This window comes from Petaurus breviceps, unplaced genomic scaffold (genome assembly GCF_028583685.1).
Source record: "Petaurus breviceps papuanus isolate PSGF00001 unplaced genomic scaffold, PetGlider_PUasm1.0 350, whole genome shotgun sequence".
Lineage (NCBI taxonomy): Eukaryota > Metazoa > Chordata > Mammalia > Diprotodontia > Petauridae > Petaurus > Petaurus breviceps.
The window spans coordinates 298,177-320,620 of record NW_027186199.1 but is presented as its reverse complement, the minus strand read 5'-3'; the positions used below and the strand labels follow the sequence as shown (position 1 = coordinate 320,620).

The 22,444-nt window shown below is 46.8% G+C and overlaps 1 protein-coding gene across 2 annotated transcripts; it reads right to left on the bottom strand.

Annotated features, from left to right (window-relative positions):
* Positions 1-4,342: 4,342 nt before the first annotated feature.
* SLC39A4 (solute carrier family 39 member 4) lies at positions 4,343-16,603 on the bottom strand. 2 transcript variants are annotated; one of them, XM_069096998.1, is made up of 12 exons: positions 15,580-15,713; positions 13,812-14,072; positions 12,781-12,982; positions 12,112-12,290; positions 11,867-12,035; positions 10,378-10,550; positions 9,625-9,768; positions 9,346-9,462; positions 8,747-8,801; positions 6,659-6,811; positions 6,295-6,482; positions 4,343-6,193 (listed from the first exon to the last, which is right to left on the bottom strand). In XM_069096998.1, exons 2-12 carry the CDS (start codon positions 14,067-14,069, stop codon positions 6,065-6,067), a joined length of 1,767 nt encoding a protein of 588 aa, XP_068953099.1. In that variant the 5' UTR covers positions 14,070-14,072; positions 15,580-15,713; the 3' UTR covers positions 4,343-6,064. The 2 variants fall into 2 exon arrangements, with proteins under 2 accessions (XP_068953099.1, XP_068953098.1); XM_069096997.1 differs by lacking the exon at positions 15,580-15,713 and adding an exon at positions 15,880-16,603 and having other exon boundaries at positions 4,378-6,193.
* Positions 16,604-22,444: the final 5,841 nt, after the last annotated feature.

The following is a 22,444-nucleotide window of genomic DNA, read 5'->3' as shown; positions in this document are numbered from 1 at the left end:
TCTGCTTCTGTCTACCACCTTATCCCAGTCTACCCTCCCTTCTATCATCCCCCTACACAATAGTCTTCATTTTTTTTTTTGGAGGGGGGAAGGCAAGGCAATTGGGGTTAAGTGACTTGCCTAAGGTCACATGGCTAGTTTTGTGTTAAGTGTCTGAGGCCACATTTGAACTCAGGTCCTCCTGACTCCAGGGCCAGTGCTCTATTCACTGTGCCACTTAGCCACCCCACAATAGCCTTCTTAATAGTTACCTTTGTTATAACCAACTTCTCATTCAGATTTGGAGGGAGAAAGTGCTTTGCTTGCTAAAGGTTTAAATGTCAGACATGTATACATCAAAGCATTAAAGATTTAGGCCTAGAAGAAATCTTAGAGACCATCAAATCTCACTTCCTACTTTTACAAGGGAAGAAAAGAAGGAAGTTAAATGACTTATCCAGGGTCACAGGACTAGTGAGTGTCTGGCTCCAAGTCCAGTGTCCTATCCACTATACCATACTGCCTCTCAGTTAGAGGGTATTGGTCAAAAGGAGGAAGACTTTAAAGTTATAAAGTGTTATTAAAGAGATAATAAAATATCGCCCAGACTTAGAACCCCAAACTGCCATATGGGATAAAGGTCAAATGTTCTAGGAAGGACAATCCAATGCCAGTCAATAGACCCCTGATACTTGAAATCCCCAAGATAAAGATTTTGAAAATTGGCAGAGGCTAGAAGTCACCTAGGCAACTAGGTGGTATAGTAGGTAAAGTGCTGCACTTGGAATTAGGAAGGCAAGTTCAAATCTGGTCTCAGAGGATCCGGAAAAAGTCACTTAACCCACTCTGCCTTTATTTATCTCATCTGCAAAATAGGGAGAATAATAGTACCTACCTCCCAGGTGTTGTGTGATAATATATGTAAAGTATTTTGCAACCCTTAAAGCTACATATACAAGCTGATTATTATTAGAACTGCAGAATGAGACTTTTATCTGCAGATAACTAATGCATGGATTTCTGTGATTATATTTATTTGTTACAAGGGGAAAGCTAAAAAAAAAAAAGGTTTTCATGGGGGGAAGAGTAAGAGGAAAGGGATGGGTATAATGATACTTAAAAAAAAAAGGAGTCATGATAAGTCAGTAAAAAGAAAGAGAAGGGGCTGCTAGGTGGCACAGTGAATAGACTACTGACTCTGGAGTCAGGAGGACCTGAGTTCAAATACAGCCTCAGACACTTGATACTTATTAGCCGTGTGACCTTGGGCAAGTCACTTAACCAGGATGCCCTGCCTTCCCCCCTCCAAAAAGAAAAAAAAAGGACTAAACAAAACAGGAGAGGAAAGAAGTTCATTTTCTCATCAGGTTGAACTCTGGATTTCTTTCAAGGGCAATAAATGCTCTTGAGAAATAATCCCCTAATGGAGATGAACTGACAGGAACTGACAATTACACTGATGCCGCTGTACAGTTGAGTCCGACCCCCTTGTGACCCCATTTTGGGGTTTTCTTGGCAAAGACACCAGCATCTTTGTTTTGCTATTTCCTTCTGAAGCCCCTTCCTCTGATTGGATGGCTCCTCCCCAAACCCAGCCATCTCTGCATTTCTCACCAGGCTGAGCTTCTCCATTATACCTCACTCCCTTCTCTCTTCCTTCTTGGCTTCCTCTTAGGTGTTATTTTTCTCCTCCCTTGGATTGTTGGCTCCTTCCAGTGAGGGACTCTTTGCTTGTTGTTTGTATTCCCAGGGTTTAATGTGTTGCCTTGCACATGGTAAACACAATAAATGCTTGTCAAGTCAATGTTACCTGAGAAGGGGACATGGACAAACAGAGCAGTTGTGGAACTACCACGCATTAAATTGAATGGACAAAAGCCCAGAACGCAGCTATTGGAGGTCATGGCTTCGTAGGCAAACTTCCTTCCCTGTTCTTTGTCTAGGGAATGTTCCTTTCTGTTGATATCTGTCAAGTATGTTGATAGTAAATAATTGAATTGACAAAAAAAAATCAGAGGCAGGAAGGACTGATAAAATGTCACCTGAGTAGGAAACTTGTTCTATGGACCAGGGATGAGCTAGAAGCCCCTCTTCACAGAGCTGTCATCTACACTGGCTTTTGCCCAAGGACTGAATAATTGTAAATATACTCTTCTGTAAATAAACTTCTCTAGGATACATAAACTGTATTTGAGTTGTTTTTCTGTTTCCCTGGAGAAGCCAGGGACTTAACACATTAATTGCTTGGTACTAAACAATGGAGAGTGGACAGGGGACACAAATAACCTGCCCAGCTCTGAAAGTTAGCACTTCTAAGTTAGAACTCACAGCCTGGTGGGAAATAGAATGCTGAGATGTCTTCCTAATGAGTATTGTCTTCTGAGTTCAACCAGCATGGGAAAGGGAGTTCTGAGACCTTTTCCCCTTCAATGCTGCCTACTATACATAATAGGTAGCATTGTACCAGGGGCAGCTAGGGGGCACAGTGAATAGAGCACTGGGCTTGGAATCAGGAAGATTCGTCTTCATGAGTTCAAATCCAGCCTCAGATACATAGTAGCTGTGTGACTGTGGACAAGTCACTTTAACAAGCCTGTTTCCCTTAGTTTCCTCACCTGTGAAATGAATTGCAGAAGGAAATGGCAAAGCATTTTGCCAAGAAAACCTCAAAATGGGGTCATGGAGAGTTGGACACAACTGAACGACATCAGTGTACCTGTCAACTTATCTTTATTAGATTAGGTTCTTGGAGCAGTGAATAGAGCACTGGCCCTGGAGTCAGGAGGACCTGAGTTCAAACTCAGCCTCAGACACTTAACACAAACAACTAGCCATGTGACCTTGGGCAAGTCACTTAACCCGAATTGCCCTCCCAAAAAAAGAAAAAAAAAAAGATTAGGTTCTTAAGGGCATAGATTATTGACTGTATGGTTTTTCATCTTTATACCCATCATAATGTAACACAAGAAGCTGCATATAAGAATCATATAATAACCATTTCTTAAACTGAATGGATATCCTGAAGAATAGTTTTGCTATTGTTTCGGATTTCAGGAAAATTGGGTCAAAATTGCACTTAGTCTGCCACTTACCTGAGTATCAAAGGACCTCTGGTCTTCAACCAGCTTTTCTGGCCTCAATTCATTTGATTTCCTTCTATGTTCTTTTGTTTGTTTGTTTGTTTTTTTGGAGGGCAATTGGGGATAAGTGACTTGCCCAAGGTCACACAGCTAGTTTTTGTGTCAAGTGTCTGAGGGTCAGATTTGAACTCAGGTCCTCCTGACTCCAGGGCCGGTGCTCTATTCACTGCACCACCTAGCTGCCCCTCCCTCTATGTTCTTGTCAAACAAGATTTTAGCTGTTCCCCAAACTATATAATCTGTTTCCAATCTTTTTGCATACTCACCTTCAGATCGAGGACTTTGTCTACAATCATGAGGAAGTCATTTGGCTTCTTAATAATTGGGGATGACACCTGTAGTGCCTACCTCTCAGGGTGGAGAGGCTCTAATGAGATGTCAGGCACCAGACAAAGTCGGAAGTGTTATACTGGGTGTCCCTGAAGTCTTAAGGTCTTAAAGCTGAAAACAGCAGTCGGACTTTGGGGACCCCCATCCTAATGCCACTTACTATTTCCTGCATCTACCTCCAAGACTATCTTTATGATAGTTTTAGTTCAGGTGTAATTCTTTCAGTCATTAGTCCTATATTCCTCCTCAGATTACCTTCTATTTCTTAATTGTGTACATGTGTTCTGTGCCCAAACTAGGAGGTGACCTCATTTGGGGAGGGGCTTCCATTTTGTTTGCTTTTGCCTTTGTGGTTGTTCCTGGTATCCTGGGTGCCTAGGCATGCATTGCACAATGTAGGCACAATCACTTAATGGTGATTGAACTGAGTTTGATCTAGCACTAACTAACTAGGCTCATCTCTTCCCTTCCCCAGGCCTCAATTTTTTTGTCTGTAAATGAGAGGGATGGAGCAGATGGCCTCCCAGGTCCCTTCCAGCTCTGGTCTTGGTTGACTTCAACAGGTAGAGATGTGGCAGGAATGCCTTCCATCCCATGGGGACCAGCTTCAGGAATTCAGGGGTGTAGGAGAGCACAGAAGGAAAGCAGGGAGGAGCTATTAGTTTACTTTGATAGGACTCTAGAGACAAAGGAGGAGTGGGATAGGTCCATAGGGAAGACTTTGAATGCCAGGATAGTGGTTGTATTTTGAACTGGAGACAATGGTGAATTCTAAATATTTTTGGCAGAGTAGTGGAAAGGTAAGACCAAGGAACTAGGGAAATTCTTTTGATAGCTTTGTGAGGGAAAGACTAGAAGCAAGGAGACCAGTTTGGTGTCAATAGTCTAAGGAAGAAGGGAACTCAAAGTTGCCTCCTCATTGACCATCAGCCTGCTTGAGTTAATTCCAAGACTTGGTTACCCCTCTATAAGCACTTTTTTTTTGCTTTTTGGAGGGCAATTGGGGTTAAGTGTCTCACCCAGAGTCACACGGCTAGTTTTTGTTATGAGCACTTTTCTGCACTATGGGTGAAGGCACTGATGAAGATGTAAGACTAGGGCCTCCTTAATTGTGAATCTGGATTAGGGGGAAAAAATTACATCTTTATTTTCACTAAGTTCTGAGGTTTAGCATTTATGAATGTAGGTAAAAAAAAAAACCACACAGTACACAGTAGAATATAGTATTTGTGACCTTGTGACTAAACAGAAATCACAGATATTTTTAAATCATAAGTGTTGCCAAAATCTCCAAATATCATTTGTGCTTATTACTAACTTTAAAATTACTGCATTCAATTAGACCCATGCTAGATGGATTACTATGATCACAAATTTTTAAAGAACTATTTAAATAACTGTATTTCAACATAATTGATTTGCTTCATTTTATACATTTTAAAACATTCTGAGAAGGAGCCCATACTGCCAAAGGGACCCAGGACACTGAAAAAGTTTATAGACCCATGTGGGATTATCTCTCCATGGAATTCTTTTGTGTAACCTCAGAAAGGACTCTTGACAGGCTCAGGAAATCCTCTTATATAAATAATTATTTCTCTAGCCATCTTTCACACACACATACACACAAACACAATTTCACTCCCTCTTTTACTTTGATTTAGAGACAGAAGCCCTCAATCTAGGACCTAGAAGACGTGGATTCCAGTCTTCCCCCTACCACAGTGGCACCTCACCTCAGCATAATGGGAGAACATTCCCAGTTCTGCTTCTTGACTAGGGTAACTGGAGGGAAGAAGGAAGCAGAGATATGGATACTTCTAAATGCCAGTGGTGAAGACCATAAGCATTCTGGATAAAGTTCGTTCATCTAACCTCAGTATATCTCAGAGAATCAGACAAAGCCCACAGGGAACAGCCAGGACATCTTGGCCAACTTCCACCTGAGCAGAAACCTCCCCACTTTGTGCTGGTCTCCAGCATGTGTCCCCTGCTCCATCTGGCTCCCCCTTCCACACTGGATTCCCTCCAGCGTCTCATTCTCCCCCTACTCCTTCCCAGTGAAGGTCAGGGTAGACCAAAGCAGCCAAGAAGAAGGAAAACATCATGTTTATAAGGATTACGTGAAGTAGTGGCAAGGGCACCCTCTGGAACTCTCCCTGCTCCCCTGTATCCAGCACAAAGGTTGCCACAGGAATTCCCAGAGGCCTGAGGGGCTGGAGGACCATGAAGTCACCAGAGGTAAGAAAGCAGGGATGGGGTACAGGGATAGTGAGTGATGAGCCCCTCCTCACCCTTCTAGTGGAAGTTTTTAGGATTTGTTGCAACTTAAGGATATGTTGAAAAAACTTTGTAGAAATTCTCTCTGAGGCTCTACTGAAAGGATCCGGAAAGATCCAGAGAGTGATGGAGATTGGGCCTGCACGTAGGGGCACCTCAACATAGGAAGCATCAAAGAGCATCCCAGAAAAGTGTCTAGTGCATTACACAAGGTGACAGAAGGGGTCAGAGTTCAGAGGACAGTGGGCTATGCTGAGACCAGTTCAGAGTCAGAGTAGAGGGTGGACAGTGAAGGGTCACATGTCAGTCAGGTTGCCAAGGAGGGGAGCCAGGGATCAGAAGGTGATGTTCTCCTCATACAAAGATAGCACCAGCAGGATAACCCAGCCACTCAGGAGCCCCAGATTGTGCAGGAAGAAGAGCAGCCAGGGCTTCTTGTCCCTCACATTCATCATTGATGGCAGCTAACAGAGAGAAGGGAGGCAGGGTCACTACATGGTGTGTCTCCCCCACCTCTCAGTTCTCCCCAGCACTAGCCACCCCCCTTCTCTGCCCCAGAACTGACCATGTCACAGAGTGCCACATAAAGGAAGAGCCCAATGGCGACTGCAAGGATCCAGATCTCACTTGCCTCATTGGACCCGATCCCCAGAGCCACATAGAGCCCAGCAAAGGCTGTCAAGCTTGAGATCAAGTTTAGCAGCAGTGCACGACTCACCGACAACCCTGCATGAAGCAGGGCACCAAAGTCCCCTGGAGAGAGGAAGGAAGTCAGTACAGGGCATCAGATGCTCCTCTTCCCCAGGGTACAATCCCTGTTTTGGGTCACCCACCCTGCTTTGTCCCACCTCCTGGGACTCCAGGCCAGCCCCCATGAGTCTGGGTCAGCTTGCTCCCTGGGATCAAGAATTTGGGGACAGGTGCCTCACCGAGTTCATGGGGTACCTCATGGCACAGAACAGCCAGGGAGGTAGCCAGACCTGTCTTCCATGAAGCAGTAAAGGCAGCGCCCACAGTCAACCCATCTGCAAAGTTGTGAAGGGCATCTCCAAGGGTGATCATGTAGGGGAGAAGCTTCAGCTCTAGAAGAGGGAAAGAGAGAAGCCAGGGCTCACCAGGCAATCTGGAGAGGGGAGTCTCAGGGATTCCTCAAGGGGTTCACACAGGGGAGAAGAACAGCTCTTCCAGGTACTTTCCAGGGAATACTGTATTCTATTTTGAAGAGACTTTTGTAAAAGGAAGTGTTCATTCACAAAATGTAGGACTCAGTCAAAAGGGGGCATCCAAGGACCTAGGAGGTTATATGTGGCCTTTCCTTCCCCCCCAGGAAGGTCACTTTCTCTTCTGTAAAATGTGGGTTTTGGATTAAATGATATCTAAGCTCCCTACAAGAACAGGCAGGTAGCTAAGGAGGGCCTGGGCCTAAAGTCAGGAAGATCTGAGTTCAAATGCAGCCTCAGACACTTGCTGTGTGACCCTGGGGAAGTCATTTAACCTGATAGCTTCTCCCCTACAAAAAAAGTGATCTAGACCAAACCCCTCCTTTTATAAAGGCCAGTGATTTGCCCAATGTTGCACAAGTAATAGAGCAGGGATTTGAATCCAAGTCCTCTAAATCCACATCCAGTTCTCTTCCCATTACACCAAGCCCTCTATGGTATGGCTCCCATGGCTCCCACCAACGTCTTCATTATTACTCATCTTATTCCTTTTCACCTACCTCTGTTCAGTCAAACTGACCAACTCACCTAATATATAGACAGTTTCAGGAAACTGTCTGAAAGTGGCTAAGTGATTTGTCCAGGCTCACATAGTTAAGAAGTGGGATTTGAACTCAGATCTTCCTGACTTAATTAAAGTCTAACACTTTATTCTAGGGAAGTCGTATCTACTGCCTATTCCTAAGCTCCACATTGCACCCCCAGCATCAGGTGTTACTATTCACTCTCTCTCTCTTCCTCCTTTCCTCCATCTTATCTCATCTCTCTCTCCCTCTCGATCCCTCTCTTTCCCTCTCCATCCCTCTCTCTCTGCCTCTTTCTCTCTCTCTCTCAACATCCACAAGACAGGGCCTGTGTATTTCTTTCAGCATAAAGTAGGCCTAAATGAAAAGATGGCACCATGGGACAGACTTCAGAAAAGAGAGAGACCAATGTTTTTGTGAACTGGTGGATCAGACAGGGAAGGCTTTCTTTAAAAATGGAAGAAAGGAAGGACGTAGAGGGTGGGGAGGGGGCACTTGGGAGGGGCTCTCCGGGTAGGGGGAACAAAGACATGGAGACAGGAGCACACAAGGCACATTCAGGGAAGAGAGAAGAGACCAACCTAGACAGGGATTTAAGACCAGATCATGGAGAGCCCTAAATACTGGGCTGAGCTGTATGGATATTCTCCAGAGGAAATGTGGTATATTGAAAAGAGTGCTCAGATTTGGCATCAGATTATTAGGGTTCAGACTCTAGCTGTGTGACCTCAGGTAAATGCCTTCCTTCCTCAGAGCCCCACCCCCTCCTTAGATATGAGAGGTAGTAAAAAGGTGGCACTAGACATAGCCATAGGAGACCTGAGACCCGGATCTATCATTTACTAGTCGTTTTACCCTGACCAAGTCACTTTCTATCTGGGCTTCTCTTTTCCCATCTGTAAAATGGGGGTAATTCACATTGTCTGCCTTACAGGATTGTTGCAGAGGAAGAAATATTTTATAAATGTCAAGGGGCTATATAAAAATGAGCTGGACATTTAAGGGTCCTTCCAGCTTTAAAGCTCATGATCCCACTGGTCAAGGAGAACTAAAGGAAGAACCCAGCTTCAGGATGTGGAGGAGGTAGCAGGGGTGGGAAGGAATGGAGACTGTTGCAGTGACCCTGGAAGGAATGAGATGGAGAAGGAAGACCATGCTTGGGAACAAAGAGAAAAAGACAGGAAGGAAAAGACAAGAGGAAGAGATGGTCAAGTCGTCAGGCCAGGGGCACAGCAGAGCCCAGGCAGACAGGACTGCTCTGTGCCTGGCTTACCTCGGTTCAGTTTTTTATTGTCCTGATCAGAAAGCTCTGGGTTCTCATCTGACACCTGGGGAGAAAGAGGGAGAGACAGAGGCTCAGGGAGGTTGACCAAAGGTCAGGTCTCACACAGGCTCCTGCCATGACCCAGTCAGTCCAGGTTCATAGAGGTGGTTTGGTGCAACCTTAGGAAGGCTCATTTGTGAACTCCTGGGAGCTGGCTTCACCCTTCTTTCTGGAGGTCCTCTGGCCTAGGGGTGGGGAAGCTCAGGCAACCCCTTTGGGCTCCCTGGAACCTAGGACATTCCCTTCTATTGTCCCTTTCCCCACTGTACAGGAAAGGAGCTCAGAAGGTAAGGGGGAGTGGGGAGGAGAGAATGATGGTGAGCTTGGGAACTAGAACTTGTGCAGGATCAGGGTTGGGGCAGGTACTGGAAGCAGGGACAGAGGCTCAGGCTGGGCTGCTGCTACACATACATGTTGTATCATCCACCAGGGGATACTGCCTTTGTTTCCTGTAACTCCAGTCTCTAGCACTGGGTCTTGACCAGAACAGGCCCATAATAAATGCTGGCTGAATGGTGGGGAGGCTGGGCCATGATCACAGCCATTACCAGGTCTGTCCTGGAGCCTTCCTGCTGCTGTTGCTGCTTCTGTTGTGACAGTTCATTTGTCACCATCTGCAGGGACATTCCATGGCTGTGGTTGCAGGTGCTGCTGTCCTCTTTGCCCTGCAGGGACAATGGATGTCCACTCCCAAAGTCCAAGACACACCCTGCCTCCTCTCCCTCCCCCAGACACTGACTCTCATACAATCTCCCCACCCCCAGCCCTAAACACTCTCCTTTCCTCCCCTTTCTCCATCACCCCTTTGACTACTGGGGTCTCCTCACCTCTGAATCTCGGGACATCAGGATGTTGAAGAGGCTCTCAAGGAGGAAGAAGGCATAGAAGCCTCCCAGTACTCCCAAGAGCCGCCACACAAGCTCAGGACTCCCATGCTCACTCTCCTCCCCATGGGAATGTTGGCCTAGCACCTGGAGGGAGAGAGGCAGGGAGAGGGTGTATGTGTGTGTGTGTGTCTGTGTCTATTCTTTGCCTTTCTTTTTGTCCCCAGCACTTAGCACAGTACCTGGAATGCAGCAGGCACTTAATAAAGGCTCACTGAGTGCCTGACTGATTTTGGGGCAGAGCAGCTGGGACATAAGATAGTCATCAGAGAGTAGGGAGGGAGATGAATGTTTCACTCATCCTTGGGAGGAATGAAAACTAAGGTGTTGAGCCATACCCTAGCAGACCTGGGGAACCTGCAACCTCAAGGCCACATGTGGCCCCCTAAGCCCTCAAGTGTGGCCCTCTGACTGACTCCAAACTGCACAGAATAAATACCCTTAATAAATGGATTTGTTCTGTAAAACTTGGACTCAGTCAAAAGGCTGCACCCAAGGACCTGGGAAGTCACATGTGACCTTGAGGCCTCAGGTTCCAAACGCCTGTGAGCAAGGTGAGCGCTGGCAAAGGAGAGACCTTCCCTGGGTCCCCATCCTTTACTGTCCTACGCTCATGGGGCAGTTGTGGGGGGAGGAATTGTAGGAGGGGACAGGGTCTGAGGGGGGCAATTCAGGGGGTACTTTGGGAAGACATACCTTAGGGATGAGATGAAGCACAGCATCCCCAGTGAGGGAACCCACGGCCATGCCTAGGAAGGTTTGGATGACATAGTAGGAGACATCTTTGCAGGAGGCACAGAACACAATCACCAGGCCAAAGACAGAGGCGAGGCAGATGATCAGTGTGGCTAGGGAGCTATAGAGGTATTCTGTGGGTACAGGCAAGGAGAAGTCAGGGCTGAGGACAGGTCTCCTGCTGCCCCCTCCTTGGGCAGAGGCACATGAGGAATGTGGCTAGAGAGCTGTCCTGTGGGCACAGGGAGATGAGAAGAAGGTAGGACTGGGGACAGACAGGTCCCCCACTGCCCCCTTTTCTCCTGGGGCTCCCATGCACAGGGAACCTTGAGCTCTTTCCCTCCTGTGCTGGAAATCATGGAGATGGGAGATGGGAGAGAGGGGAAGGGTAAGAACAAAACAGGGATGCTCGACTTGGAAATCTAGCTATAAGAGATCCAAACACCCTGATCCTGAATGCCCCCCCCCCCATGATCTTCAAGAAGGAGGTGGGAGAGTGGGGAAGGTGTTGAATCAGAAAGGATGGGTAGGGCCAAGCTCAGGGAGGAAGGGTGGGAAGCAATGGTTCAGATTTTAAAGTGGAAACTTTTTTAAAAATTTATTTTAATTCTCAGTTTCAAATTCTCTCCCTCCCTCCACCTCTCCACCTATTGAAAACACAAGAAGCAAAATACCTATTGTATGCAGTATGAAGTCATGCAAAACATATTTAAAGTGGAAAGGGATTGAGTGTCCATGCCCAACATAACATTCCTTCCTGGTAAATCAAGCATTTGGGAAATGGAAGCACCCTCAGAAGGCACCTAGTCCAACCTTAACCTGAGCTGAAATCTTCTCTGCAGCATTCCAGACCAGGGGACATCTAGTCTCTCTCTGGGGAGACTTCCAGGGATGGGGAGTCCACTACCTTTCAAAGGATTCTGTTCCCTTTTGGTTCAGCTCTAATTCCTGGGAACCCTTTTTTTGGAGGAGAGAGGATACGGCATAGTGCCGGGGTGGGGAACCTGTGGCCTTTTTGACTGGCTGCACATGAGGATCTAGAAGGCCACATGTGGCCTCAAGGCTGTAGGTTCCCCACTCCTGGCATAGTCATAGTGTGCTGAATTTGGAGGTCAGGAAGATGAGGGATTGGTCCTGCCTCCTGGACTGTCACTCATGGAGCCCTTCTCTCACAGAGGATCGATTCTCTGTGGCTGTCTGTTCCCACAGCCCTTTGCTGTTGTGGCCAGGTGATATTCTAGTGGGACTGGCCAGTGATTGAGGTTGGACTGTGTAAGGATTAAGGGACTACCTGCCCCTTACCCCACCCCCCTCAGGTGACAAGAAAAGGGCTGAGCATGAAAAAACAAAAGTAGCCCCAAAGGCCAAGGGGTAAATACAGGCTGAGAGAGATGGGCTCTCTGTTGTCTCAGCACGGGAGGCCAGCCTCTCTCTACTGGGTGACACTCACTCTCAGTGACACTGAGGTCCCCATGGGTGGTGGGTTGGACAGATACACAGGCCCCACTGAGCTGCTGCTGGAGTAGGGCCGGGCTGAGCTGGGCCCAGGCTTCTGGGGATACACCTTCCTTTTCTGACAGCCCATAGACCTCCAGGACCTCAGAGCCACTCAGGCACACCTAGGGGCAGAGAGAGGAGTGGAATTAGGAAGAAGGCGGATCTTCCCTTCTCCTGCTCCTCTGCCTCCTGACTTACTGTGTCCCACGTGCTGGCAGAGTCCTCCACTTGGGCCTGTCGAGGAGTCCTCTGCTGGCGGCTTGCCCTCCCTTCTAGGCTGTACTGTCTGTGAGCGTGCTGGGGTTCCTCATCACTGCCATGGAGATGGACCTCAGCCTCCCTTCCCACATGCAGCTGGCTCATCAGAGCCTGCAACTCTGGGTGGGGAAAGGAGGATGCTGCTGTTAGCCTCAGCTTCTTCTCTTCTTTTGTACCCCTCCCCCCAACCACCTCTGCCTCCAGGAAGCCTTCCAGGCTTGCCCTACTTCTTCAGGAATATCTGGACTGAGCACAGTTACTCTTTTCACGTGGTGGGGTGCTTAATGAAAGTTGGTTACAGCCAAGGATTGGGAGGGAAGGAGAGAGGTGGAGATGAGTGCATGACAGGAATTGAAAGGCACATTACCCTGTCTTGACATTGTTTGGGATTTGTTGGATCCTTTAGCCCCTCATGGGCCTGTTCCTAAACCTGTTATTTCTTTTCTTCCCCTTCAGGGACTTTCTTCCTTCTGCCTCAGTCCAAACCCTTCTATACCCAGAGGTCAAATAAACTTTCCCTAAAGGGAGCCCATGTGAAGACCCCTGTACCCTGAGGTCCATCTGTCTTTTCCATCTCTCCCTTTCATCTCTAGTCCTCCTACTCCTTACCAGAGAGAGTGAGGTTTCGTGACTCATTGCCATGAAGTCGGAAGACATAATCGATGAAGTACTGGGGACTGGGCAGGACATGGAAGCAGGACCCATCTAGGGCGTGGTCCAGGAGGGCAGCCAGAGCCTGGCTGGGACCTTGGCCTTCAGTCCCCTGGGCTCCTGCTGCTTCCTCCAAAATCTGGTGTATGTCCACACAACTCTGAGAATCAGAGACCAAAACTCAGGCCCTTCCTCATCCCAGCCCACTTACCTTTTCTCACCATAGAGCTATGGGGTAGGGGGGAACTGCATTTGCTTATGGGGGTTGGGGTAGAGGGTGGGAATGAGGGCATGCAGATGGCCCCCAAATGTGCATTGCAGGCCCTGAATTCTCTCTTAAGCTCCAGCCCCACTTCTCCAGTGACCTAGAAATTATCTCCACTAGGATAGCCAACTTCAAATGCATATCCCTAACTCAGCTTCTTTCTTACCTTTCCCCCTGAAACTGTTCCTCTGGCACCATGTATCTCATCACCCAGGCTTACAACCTCAGCCACCTTCTCTTTAAGCTTCCACATGCAATCAATTCTCAAGTCCTTTTGATGCCATCTCTACACCTTTCGAAGCCATCCTCTTGATTCCCATTGTTATTACCTTAGTTCAGGCCCTAGACCTCTGACCTAGACCCCCAGCCAGCTTCCAGACCCTCCCCTCTCCAAATCTACTTTTGCAGAGCTTGAAAAACAATGGTGCCAATGTACACAGTATCAGAATTTAGAGCTGCTAACACCTTAGAGATCATTTTGTTTCATGTCATTTCCTCCTTTAAAACTTTCAGTGTCTCCCCACTGTCTATAGGATAATTCAAGCACAAGCACTCTAGCTCAGAGTTCAACCCCCCCCCCCCAACCCCATTGTAAAGATGGTGGTAACAGTTCCAGAGAGAAGGAAAGAGGCATTCCCAACATCATACAGAGCCGGGACTCAAGCACAGAACTCTTGCCTTCCATATGCCTTGCGCTTTTCCCCTGACACAACAGTGCCCTCACCTTGCCTGGTTCTCCTTGGTAGTGCCCTTGGATCTGCTGAAGAAGTTGGTTGAGGATGTTGGGGTAATGGGCTCCAGCAGAGGTCAAGGAAGCCAGGAGGCTCTCTGTCTGGGAGCCCCAGCTGCCAACCTGGATAGCTGCACAAGTGCCCTCTGGATCCCTGAGGTAGAGAGCGATCCCAGCACAGAACTGGGTCACATTCTGGGAACTCAGAATCCAGCCCTGCCCTGCCAGGGCTAGGGCATTTTCCACAGTCATGCACTGCAGGCACAAAAAGACAGTCCTAGAAGTCAGGGTAGTAATGACGGTGGGTAGCCTAGGGAAGTTTGGGACAATATGTATTTCAGGAGCCATTTTTACAAATATCTCATTTGGTCCTCACAACAACGTGTGAGGTAGGTGCTATTATTATCCCCATTATACAGTTGGGGAAACTGAGGCAGTGACCTACCCAGGGTCACACAGCTAGTGAGTGTCTGAGGTGGAATTTGAACTCCTGACTTCTGGTCCATCTCTATTCACTGCCCCACCTCAGGGGAAGAAAAGGCTAGGATTCCTCATCTCCAATCCTCCCCTTGGCTGGCCCCATCCTTTCCTCTGAATCCCTGTCTTCCCCACCCCCCCATTCCCTGGCTGTAAGCTACACAGTTATTCCAAGCCTTAACACTGACTGCCCAGGTCCCCCAGGATGAGGCCATGGCATGTAACAGATGCACCTCCGGGCATCGAGTCAGGAAACTGGGGAATGTGTGCTCCTGTGCTCACAAACTAAGAGCAGCAGAAAGGAAGGAAGGCCCCCTTAGGTGGGAAGTCCCACTGTAGACTCAGGGAGTGCCAGCCCCTCTGCCTCCATCTTTGTCTCTCACACAAATGGCTTGGAATTCTGTTGCCCACCCATGTACGGAGGGGCCATGTCTTCCTCTTACACACATAAAGCTTCCATCACAGAACAAGATGTAGGGCTGTCTCCCCCACCCCCCATTTACACACATACACAGAGGCTCTGTCTCATCCATGCACAAGGAGAGGAATGACACAGGGAAAGCCTCCCACCCAAACAAGCCATATCTCCTGGTGGTCTAACAACCATGGAAGACTGCAGTTGATAACTCTTCTTCAATACAAATGCCATCTTTCTCACACGTGGAAGAACTCTGTCTTTCTCTCATCCATTTGTACAAGTTCTTTCTCTCTAACATACACCCATAGAAGCGCTCTCTCTCTCTCTCACAGACACACACACCCCGATGTCTTCTCTCACACCAAAGTCTTACACACTGTCATCTGGCAATCCTATTTGCAAGCACACGCGCACACACACACACACACAGACACACACACACACACACTCTCTCTCTCTCTCTCTCTCTGGTATGCCAGCTGTCCTATTTGCTCGAGATCACAGATGGGAGACAAGAAGAACAGAACATACAATCAGTGGCCCCTAGGTACCATTCACACTTCTGCCCCTACGGTGCCTTTCAGCTTCTCAGCTAAGAACCTGAGGGAGAGGATCAAGCCCTGTGGGAAAGTCTGGAGTCTCAAGGCAAAAAAGGAAAAGAGGGGGAAGGAAAAAATGGGGGAAGAAAGGAAAGAAGAGACACTAGTCTGTCCCAGGGCTCCAGGCTTCCCTTCCCTAGTAGGGAACAAGCTACTATCTTCTTCTCATAGAAATTTCTTCTATAAAAAAGGTCAATGCAAAGACTTGCTAGTTTCTCTTCCCACCATTTCCTAAGGTAGCATTGGATGGCAAAGGCCTGGCTCCTACCTTGCCCCACCCTTCTGCTTCCCATTCCACTCTAAGCCCCCTCTCAGTCCCTGGGTCCTTCTCTCTCCTGGAGCACTGGTAAAAAGTGATGGGTTGAGGTGGGCCCTCTAGGGTCCTTTTTCTTCCTTGGCTGTCCCGTGCCTACCAAGACACCCATATCTTATCCTCTCCTATTTTCTCTCCTCCCTTTCTCTCTGCCTCCTTCCCTCCCTCCCTCTTGGAATTTGTCCCCTTTGCTCACGGCCCTGGTTAGGGGTGGGGTAAGGCAGAGGGAGGTTAAGGATATTTGCTGTCTCTTACCTTTCCACACGGCTCATCTAGGCAGTGCACACGAGCCGCCAGTGTATTTAACAGGGAGCCCAGGGCATCCTGGTCCATAGTACTTTGGTTGGAGGTGAGCACGGTCAGTAGACTGGCAGGTTTTGGGGTAGTCCCCAGGGCTATCCCCAGCCATGCCCCCAGCCAGAAACAGACCGCAATCCTCATAGCTCAGGTTTCCAGAAGACTCTTGACAAGGGTCAGGGTAGGTTTCAGGGAGTGGGGTGCTAAAGGATTTCCGGGAGATGGAGGTGGGAACTTGGGGGGTTGGGCTAAAGATCTCTGGGGGCCTAGTTGAAAGGCACAGTGGGAGCCCCCTGGTGCAGATCTTGGTCTCAGGAAGAGGAGAAAGAAGAGGACTGTACTGCAGCTAGCCACAAGAAGTCCTGGGCTAGGGCTGGGCTGGGCTGGGCTGGAGGCTTCTTGGGGAATCTCCCAGGTAGGTATTTCCTGCCAGGCATTGTGATTGGCTGCTGCTCAGATGACCCCAGGTTAACCATTCCAGCAGTTGATCCTCCCTAGATAGAGCAGTCAGAACTATCCAGCCCCCATCTCCTCATTCCTTCTGCGAGCACCCGGCTTTCTTTCACTTCCCTCTCTTTGAGGGGGAGCTAATCTTTTAGTCTGTCCCTAACTTTTCCCCTCTGTTTCATGGACCTACAGAATTATTTATGAAGACTGCGACCCTATGCAAAATCTCTCTCCTTCCTTCCTTCCTTCCTTCCTTCCTTCCTTCCTTCCTTCCTTCCTTCCTTCCTTCCTTCCTTTTCCTTCCTTCCTTCCTCCCTCCCATCCTTCCATCCTTTCTTTCTTTGTTCCTTCCTCCCTTTCTTTTCCTCCCTCCCTCCCTTCCTTCCTTCCTTCCTTCCTTCCTTCCTTCCTTCCTTCCTTCCTTCCTTCCTTCCCCACTGGCTCCCTGTCCTATTATGCAGCCCTTTGTCCTGTGAGATCTTTTCCTCTCACCTTTATTTATAGAGAACCATGAAAGCCTGAATTACCCCACCAAGCTAGGGACAGACAGTTCAGGGTCTCCTCCCTGGACTACCCAGGAGCTCATCCAGCTCTAATCAGGCCATGATACTAATGCAGGTAGACAGAGAGGGCCCATGGAATGCCAGTTCCAGTTGCACTGAATGCGGGGCCTGGGAGATGGTGTTCATGGGTATCTGTGCCTCGATATTACAGACATTACACAAAGATACACACAGCTTTACATGATCACATATGGATAGGCAAACTCAGATTTACATGAACACAAAAACAACCAGAAATATGTCTGTTCTTAAAAGACAGTTTCCTTAGACCAGTCAGGCCCAGCCCAGACAGGGGGAAAGCAACAATCTTTCCTGAATTTCATCCTGTCCTCTGGGTCATGTGCTTTGGAGGAGGCAGGGGAGAATGGGGTCTGGGTCACAGACTTCCCAGAGTCCATGCCATCCCTGTACCTGTTCTAGACTCCTCGCACTCCTTCCTCTCCCCTTCCCTCCAGAGTCCCATTGGAGAAATTCTCTTGGCAACAGATCTAAGACTGGATGAAGAAAGAGGAAAAGAAGAGAGATCAGTGGGGAGAGTGGCTAGAGGAGAGAAGGCTTTGCTGTCCTGGAGCCAGAGTACACAATAATTGGGGATTTCTCAGTACTGGGCAGGGAGCTGCAGATACTTCCCTTCCCTCCTCTCTTCCCCCCACTTTACCCTTCCCCAAACCTGTTCTAGGCCCTGAGCAGAAGCAGTCTAGGAGAGGCAACTAGAATTCCTGAATTTTTGCCATTTTATTCCCACTCTTTCACAATTCTAAATACCAGAGTTTTGGGGAAGGGTAAAGTGGGGGGAAGAGAGGAGGGAAGGGAAGTATCTGCAGCTCCCTGCCCAGTACTGAGAAATCCCCAATTATTGTGTACTCTGGCTCCAGGACAGCAAAGCCTTCTCTCCTCTAGCCACTCTCCCCACTGATCTCTCTTCTTTTCCTCTTTCTTCATCCAGTCTTAGATCTGTTGCCAAGAGAATTTCTCCAATGGGACTCTGGAGGGAAGGGGAGAGGAAGGAGTGCGAGGAGTCTAGAACAGGTACAGGGATGGCATGGACTCTGGGAAGTCTGTGATCCAGACCCCATTCTCCCCTGCCTCCTCCAAACTAACATAACCACATTAAGCATGGTGGTAGATCTCAGGGGAGGAGGGAACAGAAGACAGCCTTTATTTTACCAAAGTAGTGACAGTACCTTCCCTAGAATGTGTAAGGCTTCAGCGATATCCATTCTCTGTGGTTGCCTTGAAGCTAGGCTTACAGAGGACGAAGGTCCAAGAAACCATGTCCAAAGGAGGTGGAGGGTGGGCTGGGAGGCTTAGGGTCAAATCTAGGGCGCTTCTTGCCAAGCCCTCTCACCTTATCGGCCTCTCCTTGCCACGTGCCTTTGTGGCCTTTGCCCACCTGGCTTTATCAGGCACAATTTAGCCAACTCAGCGGGTCTGGGCACCAGACCAGTCAGAGGAAGCAACAAATTATCAGGTGGGGTCAGTCACTGCTTAGGAGTGTCTGGCTCCAAGAATTCAGATAAGCCAGCTAACTAGACACCTAAAACTTCCAGGTGGAGAGACAAGATTGTGGCAGAGGCCACACTTTATTTACCCCATTACCTCTCCAAACACACCCAGAAGAGGTCTTGGGATATTGTCTTGTTCTAAGTCAAGTGGAACAGCCTATAAGAAGAGTGACTTCTAGCCATTGTTATGGAGTAGTTACATGTAGATGATTTATTTAGCAATGAATGCAACTCCAGAAACAAATCCAGTCCAAGGCTCTTGATCTGCATAAGGACAGGGACCATTAGTTTCTATAGTCTTTACATCTGGGCAACTGGACAAACCTAGGCAAACTTCCCCATGCTATCATTATGCCTCGCTGTTCTTATAGGGAATGGTGTGTGATGTACATACCCCAAGATCTTTAGAGAGGGGCATCCCCCTGATAATCAGTCACAGGGAGAAAGGAAAGCACTCATGCATTAGCTTTCCCCATCTTGTGTGGGAGAGGACAATCACATGTTTCTGGCCCATAGCTAGGTGAACATTAATTCTAGAAAGGGCATTCGCCTCCTAGCCATTTAGTACTTCAGTTTTGGTTCCCAAAGTTCCAGTCTTTAAGAGCAAATGCTCAAAGAAGCCCAAAGGTGCTAGAAAGTATTAGAAGTGACCCCTAGCAGCTGCCCTTTAGCAATCCTGAACCTTTTCCATCTTTCTTTGATGCCTAAAGATAAAGAAAATTGCTGGGGAAAACTGCAAGCATTACATTCAAAAGCTTAACCTCTTTTTGGAAACATATCTGTGAGAGTAATAAATAACCTGCTCAAATTTCTTTAAAAACAATTAGAGAAATGCAAACCAAGACAACTTTAACCTAAACTTTACCTGCAACAAGAAAGTTAATAAAATGCATGCTCTTTGATCCAGCAATGCCACTACTAGATCTGTATGCCGAAGAGATCATCAAAAAAGGAAAAGAACCCACATGTACAAAAATATTTATACAGCTCTTTTTGTGGTGGCAAGGAATTGGAAATTGAGGGGATGCCTATCAATTGGGAGATGGCTGAACAAGTTGTGGCATAGGAATATAATGAAATATTATTGTTAGAAATATACTTAGTCCAGGAGTAAATAATATTCGTTGGAAAGCGAGAAAGGTTTTCATTATATTTATTTTACATTTATTCTTTCTGAATAAATGGGTAGCTCCCTTAATGGAGTACCCCAACTCAGACAAATGTGAGCCCTTTTACACTGCTTCCCTTAGAATTTCCCACCTTGTTCTCCAATGGTTAGGTGCCAACCTCCTGAACTACCCACATCATACTCCCCTCAAACATCTGGTCAAGCATTTGTATAAGCCTTTAACCCCCTACCTGATCAGAAAAGCCTGGCTCTGCTAGATCAGAGCTGATTAGAACCAGTCACTTTTGACCCACATTCCGCTATCAAAGAGAGGAGCACTTTTAATTGTGTGGAAACAAAATCCCATCGTTTCCCACACTATTGTTCTATAAGAAATGATGAGCAGGCAGATTTCTGAAAACTCTGGAAAGACATGAACTGATGCTAAGAGAAGCGAACAATCAGGAGACATTGTACACAGCAACAGCAAGATCACTTGATGATCAACTTTGATAGATCGCTCTTCTCAGCAATACAATGATTTAAGACAATCCCAAAAGACTCATGATGAAAAATGCTATCCACATCCAGAGAAAGAACTATGGCGTCTGAATGAGGATCAAAGCATACTATTATCTTTTTTTGAAAAACTTTGTTTTTCATGGTTTTTTCCTTTTGTTCTGGTTGCTTTCATGACATGACTAATGTGGAGATATGTTTGATTGTACATATATAGTCTATATCAGATTGCTTGCCATCTTGGGGAGGGAGAAAAAATCTGGAACTCAAAACCTTATGAAAGTGAACGTTGAAAACTATCTTTACATGTAATTGGAAATAATAAAATACTATTAAGTAAAAAAAAAGAATAAAATTTGGAATGGTTAAAAAAAAAGATAACAAAAGCAAAACACAAGATTCAACATTGGTGGGTCTAGGGAGAAAGAGTTACACTGGGCTGCCTGTGGGAATGCAGAGTCCCACTCTTTAGAGGATAAAGTGGTGATATAAAATAGAAGTTACAAAATGGATGTGTATATATATATATGTATATATATACTTTGATTCAGTTATTCCATTGCTAGGACTTTGTCCTTAATGTATCACAAAAAAGTATCTGCACAAAAATCTTAATTGTTCTTTATTTGTGATGTGAGAGATGACTCAGTGAAGTTTCCTCGTTTCTTTTAACTCCCTGTTACACCCCTATCTCTTTTCCATATTTTGTAAGCCAGTTCAGTCTCGGGAGTAACTCATGATTTCCCTGAAATGAGGTAATTTGAAAGAAATGCTAGTCCACTTCTAGGAAATACATAATGAAGGATTGAAACTGCTTTGTGCCAATTAGTTAACACTAATGAAAGATTGGAGCGGCTAGGTGGCACAGTGAATAGAATACCAGCCCTGGAGTCAGGAGGACCCGAGTTTAAATCCGGCCTCAGACACTTAACACACTTACTAGCCATGTGACTTTGGGCAAGTCATTTAACCCCAGTTGCCCTCCAAAAAGCAAAACAAAAAACAAAACCCCACTAATGAAAGATTGTGAGCTTGCCTCACCAGCCAATGGTGAGTGAGATAGGACAGGTGTTAGAGGTGGAGTTAGGACAAGAGAAGCCCCTGAGCTTTCACATTTTGCACTCCCTGGCAGATGCCTGTTTGAGCAACAGGAGCAGTGCCCTTTCTCATGAGAAAGAATAAAGACTTTTTCTGATCTCAGACTCGGACTCCAAACTTTTTCATCTCACACAGTTACACTGAAAAACTGGAAACAACTTCTGTGTTCAATGGTACACAGTGGCACTATAAAACACATAAATATGAAAGAAAAACACAAAGACCTGAATGAAATAATGCAAAGTAAGACTACCGGAGCAGAATAATATATACACATTAATTACAACAAGAAGAAAACAGTCAGACATGAGAACAAATCTGTCAATTTGGTTTTACTTTGTTAAAGTATCCAATATACCATGCTAAGGATTTTATGAAAAATTCTATTTCTTATTTTGCATATTTCATTTGTCCTATTGATGGTTCCTTATAATAAGTTGGTAAAAAGTATCATTGAATATATAGGTGAAGAAAAGAGAAAAAAGTAACTTCTAAACTGTTAAGGATAACTTAAACATCAGGACAGACCTGACCACAAATCATTTCCTTGCTCAAAAAGCCTAAGGGGTGGCCAGGTGGCTCAGCGAGTAAGAGCACCGGCTCCAGTGTTGGGACGACGTGGAGATCGAATCCCGGGCTCGGACACTCAGCACCACACCCAGAAATAACTGGCCGTGTAACCTTGAGCAAGTTACTTAACCCTGATTGCTTAATAAAAAAAAAAAAACAACAAACCTCATCCTTTAAAAAAAAAAAAAGCTTCCTGTTGTCTCTGGGGTAAAATACAATTTCCTCTGGCATTTAAAGCCTTTTACAAAGTACCTCCAACCTATTTACAATGGTTCTGAACAGCTTCCTCTCTTGCTCTCAGCACTGTCTCCACTCCTCTTACAAGGGTTATCTCTGAAGCTTGGAATGTTCTCCCCAACTTCAGCTTCTGGGAACACCCGATTTCCTTCAGGTACACCCACTAATCGTATATAACAGTGTTTGCTTTACCTAAGTGGGCCATTCTGCAGACCTCCTGGAAGAATGATTTTTACTTAATGCAAATTTGCCCACAGACTTTTGGAGGGGAGGGAGGCAACCGTAGGAAGGAGGCTAGCACTCAGTTTAAGGAAGCTTGGGGTGGTGGGGCGTGAGAGGAAAGAGTAGGAACAGGCAGGGGCAAGGCCAGACATGTGGGGGGCAGAAATGGAGGTTAAGTGACGTGAGACTGGGCCAGACTTGTGGCGCTCAAGTGTGTATAGAAGGAAGGCAGGCTGAGCGGCAGCGACTCTTCC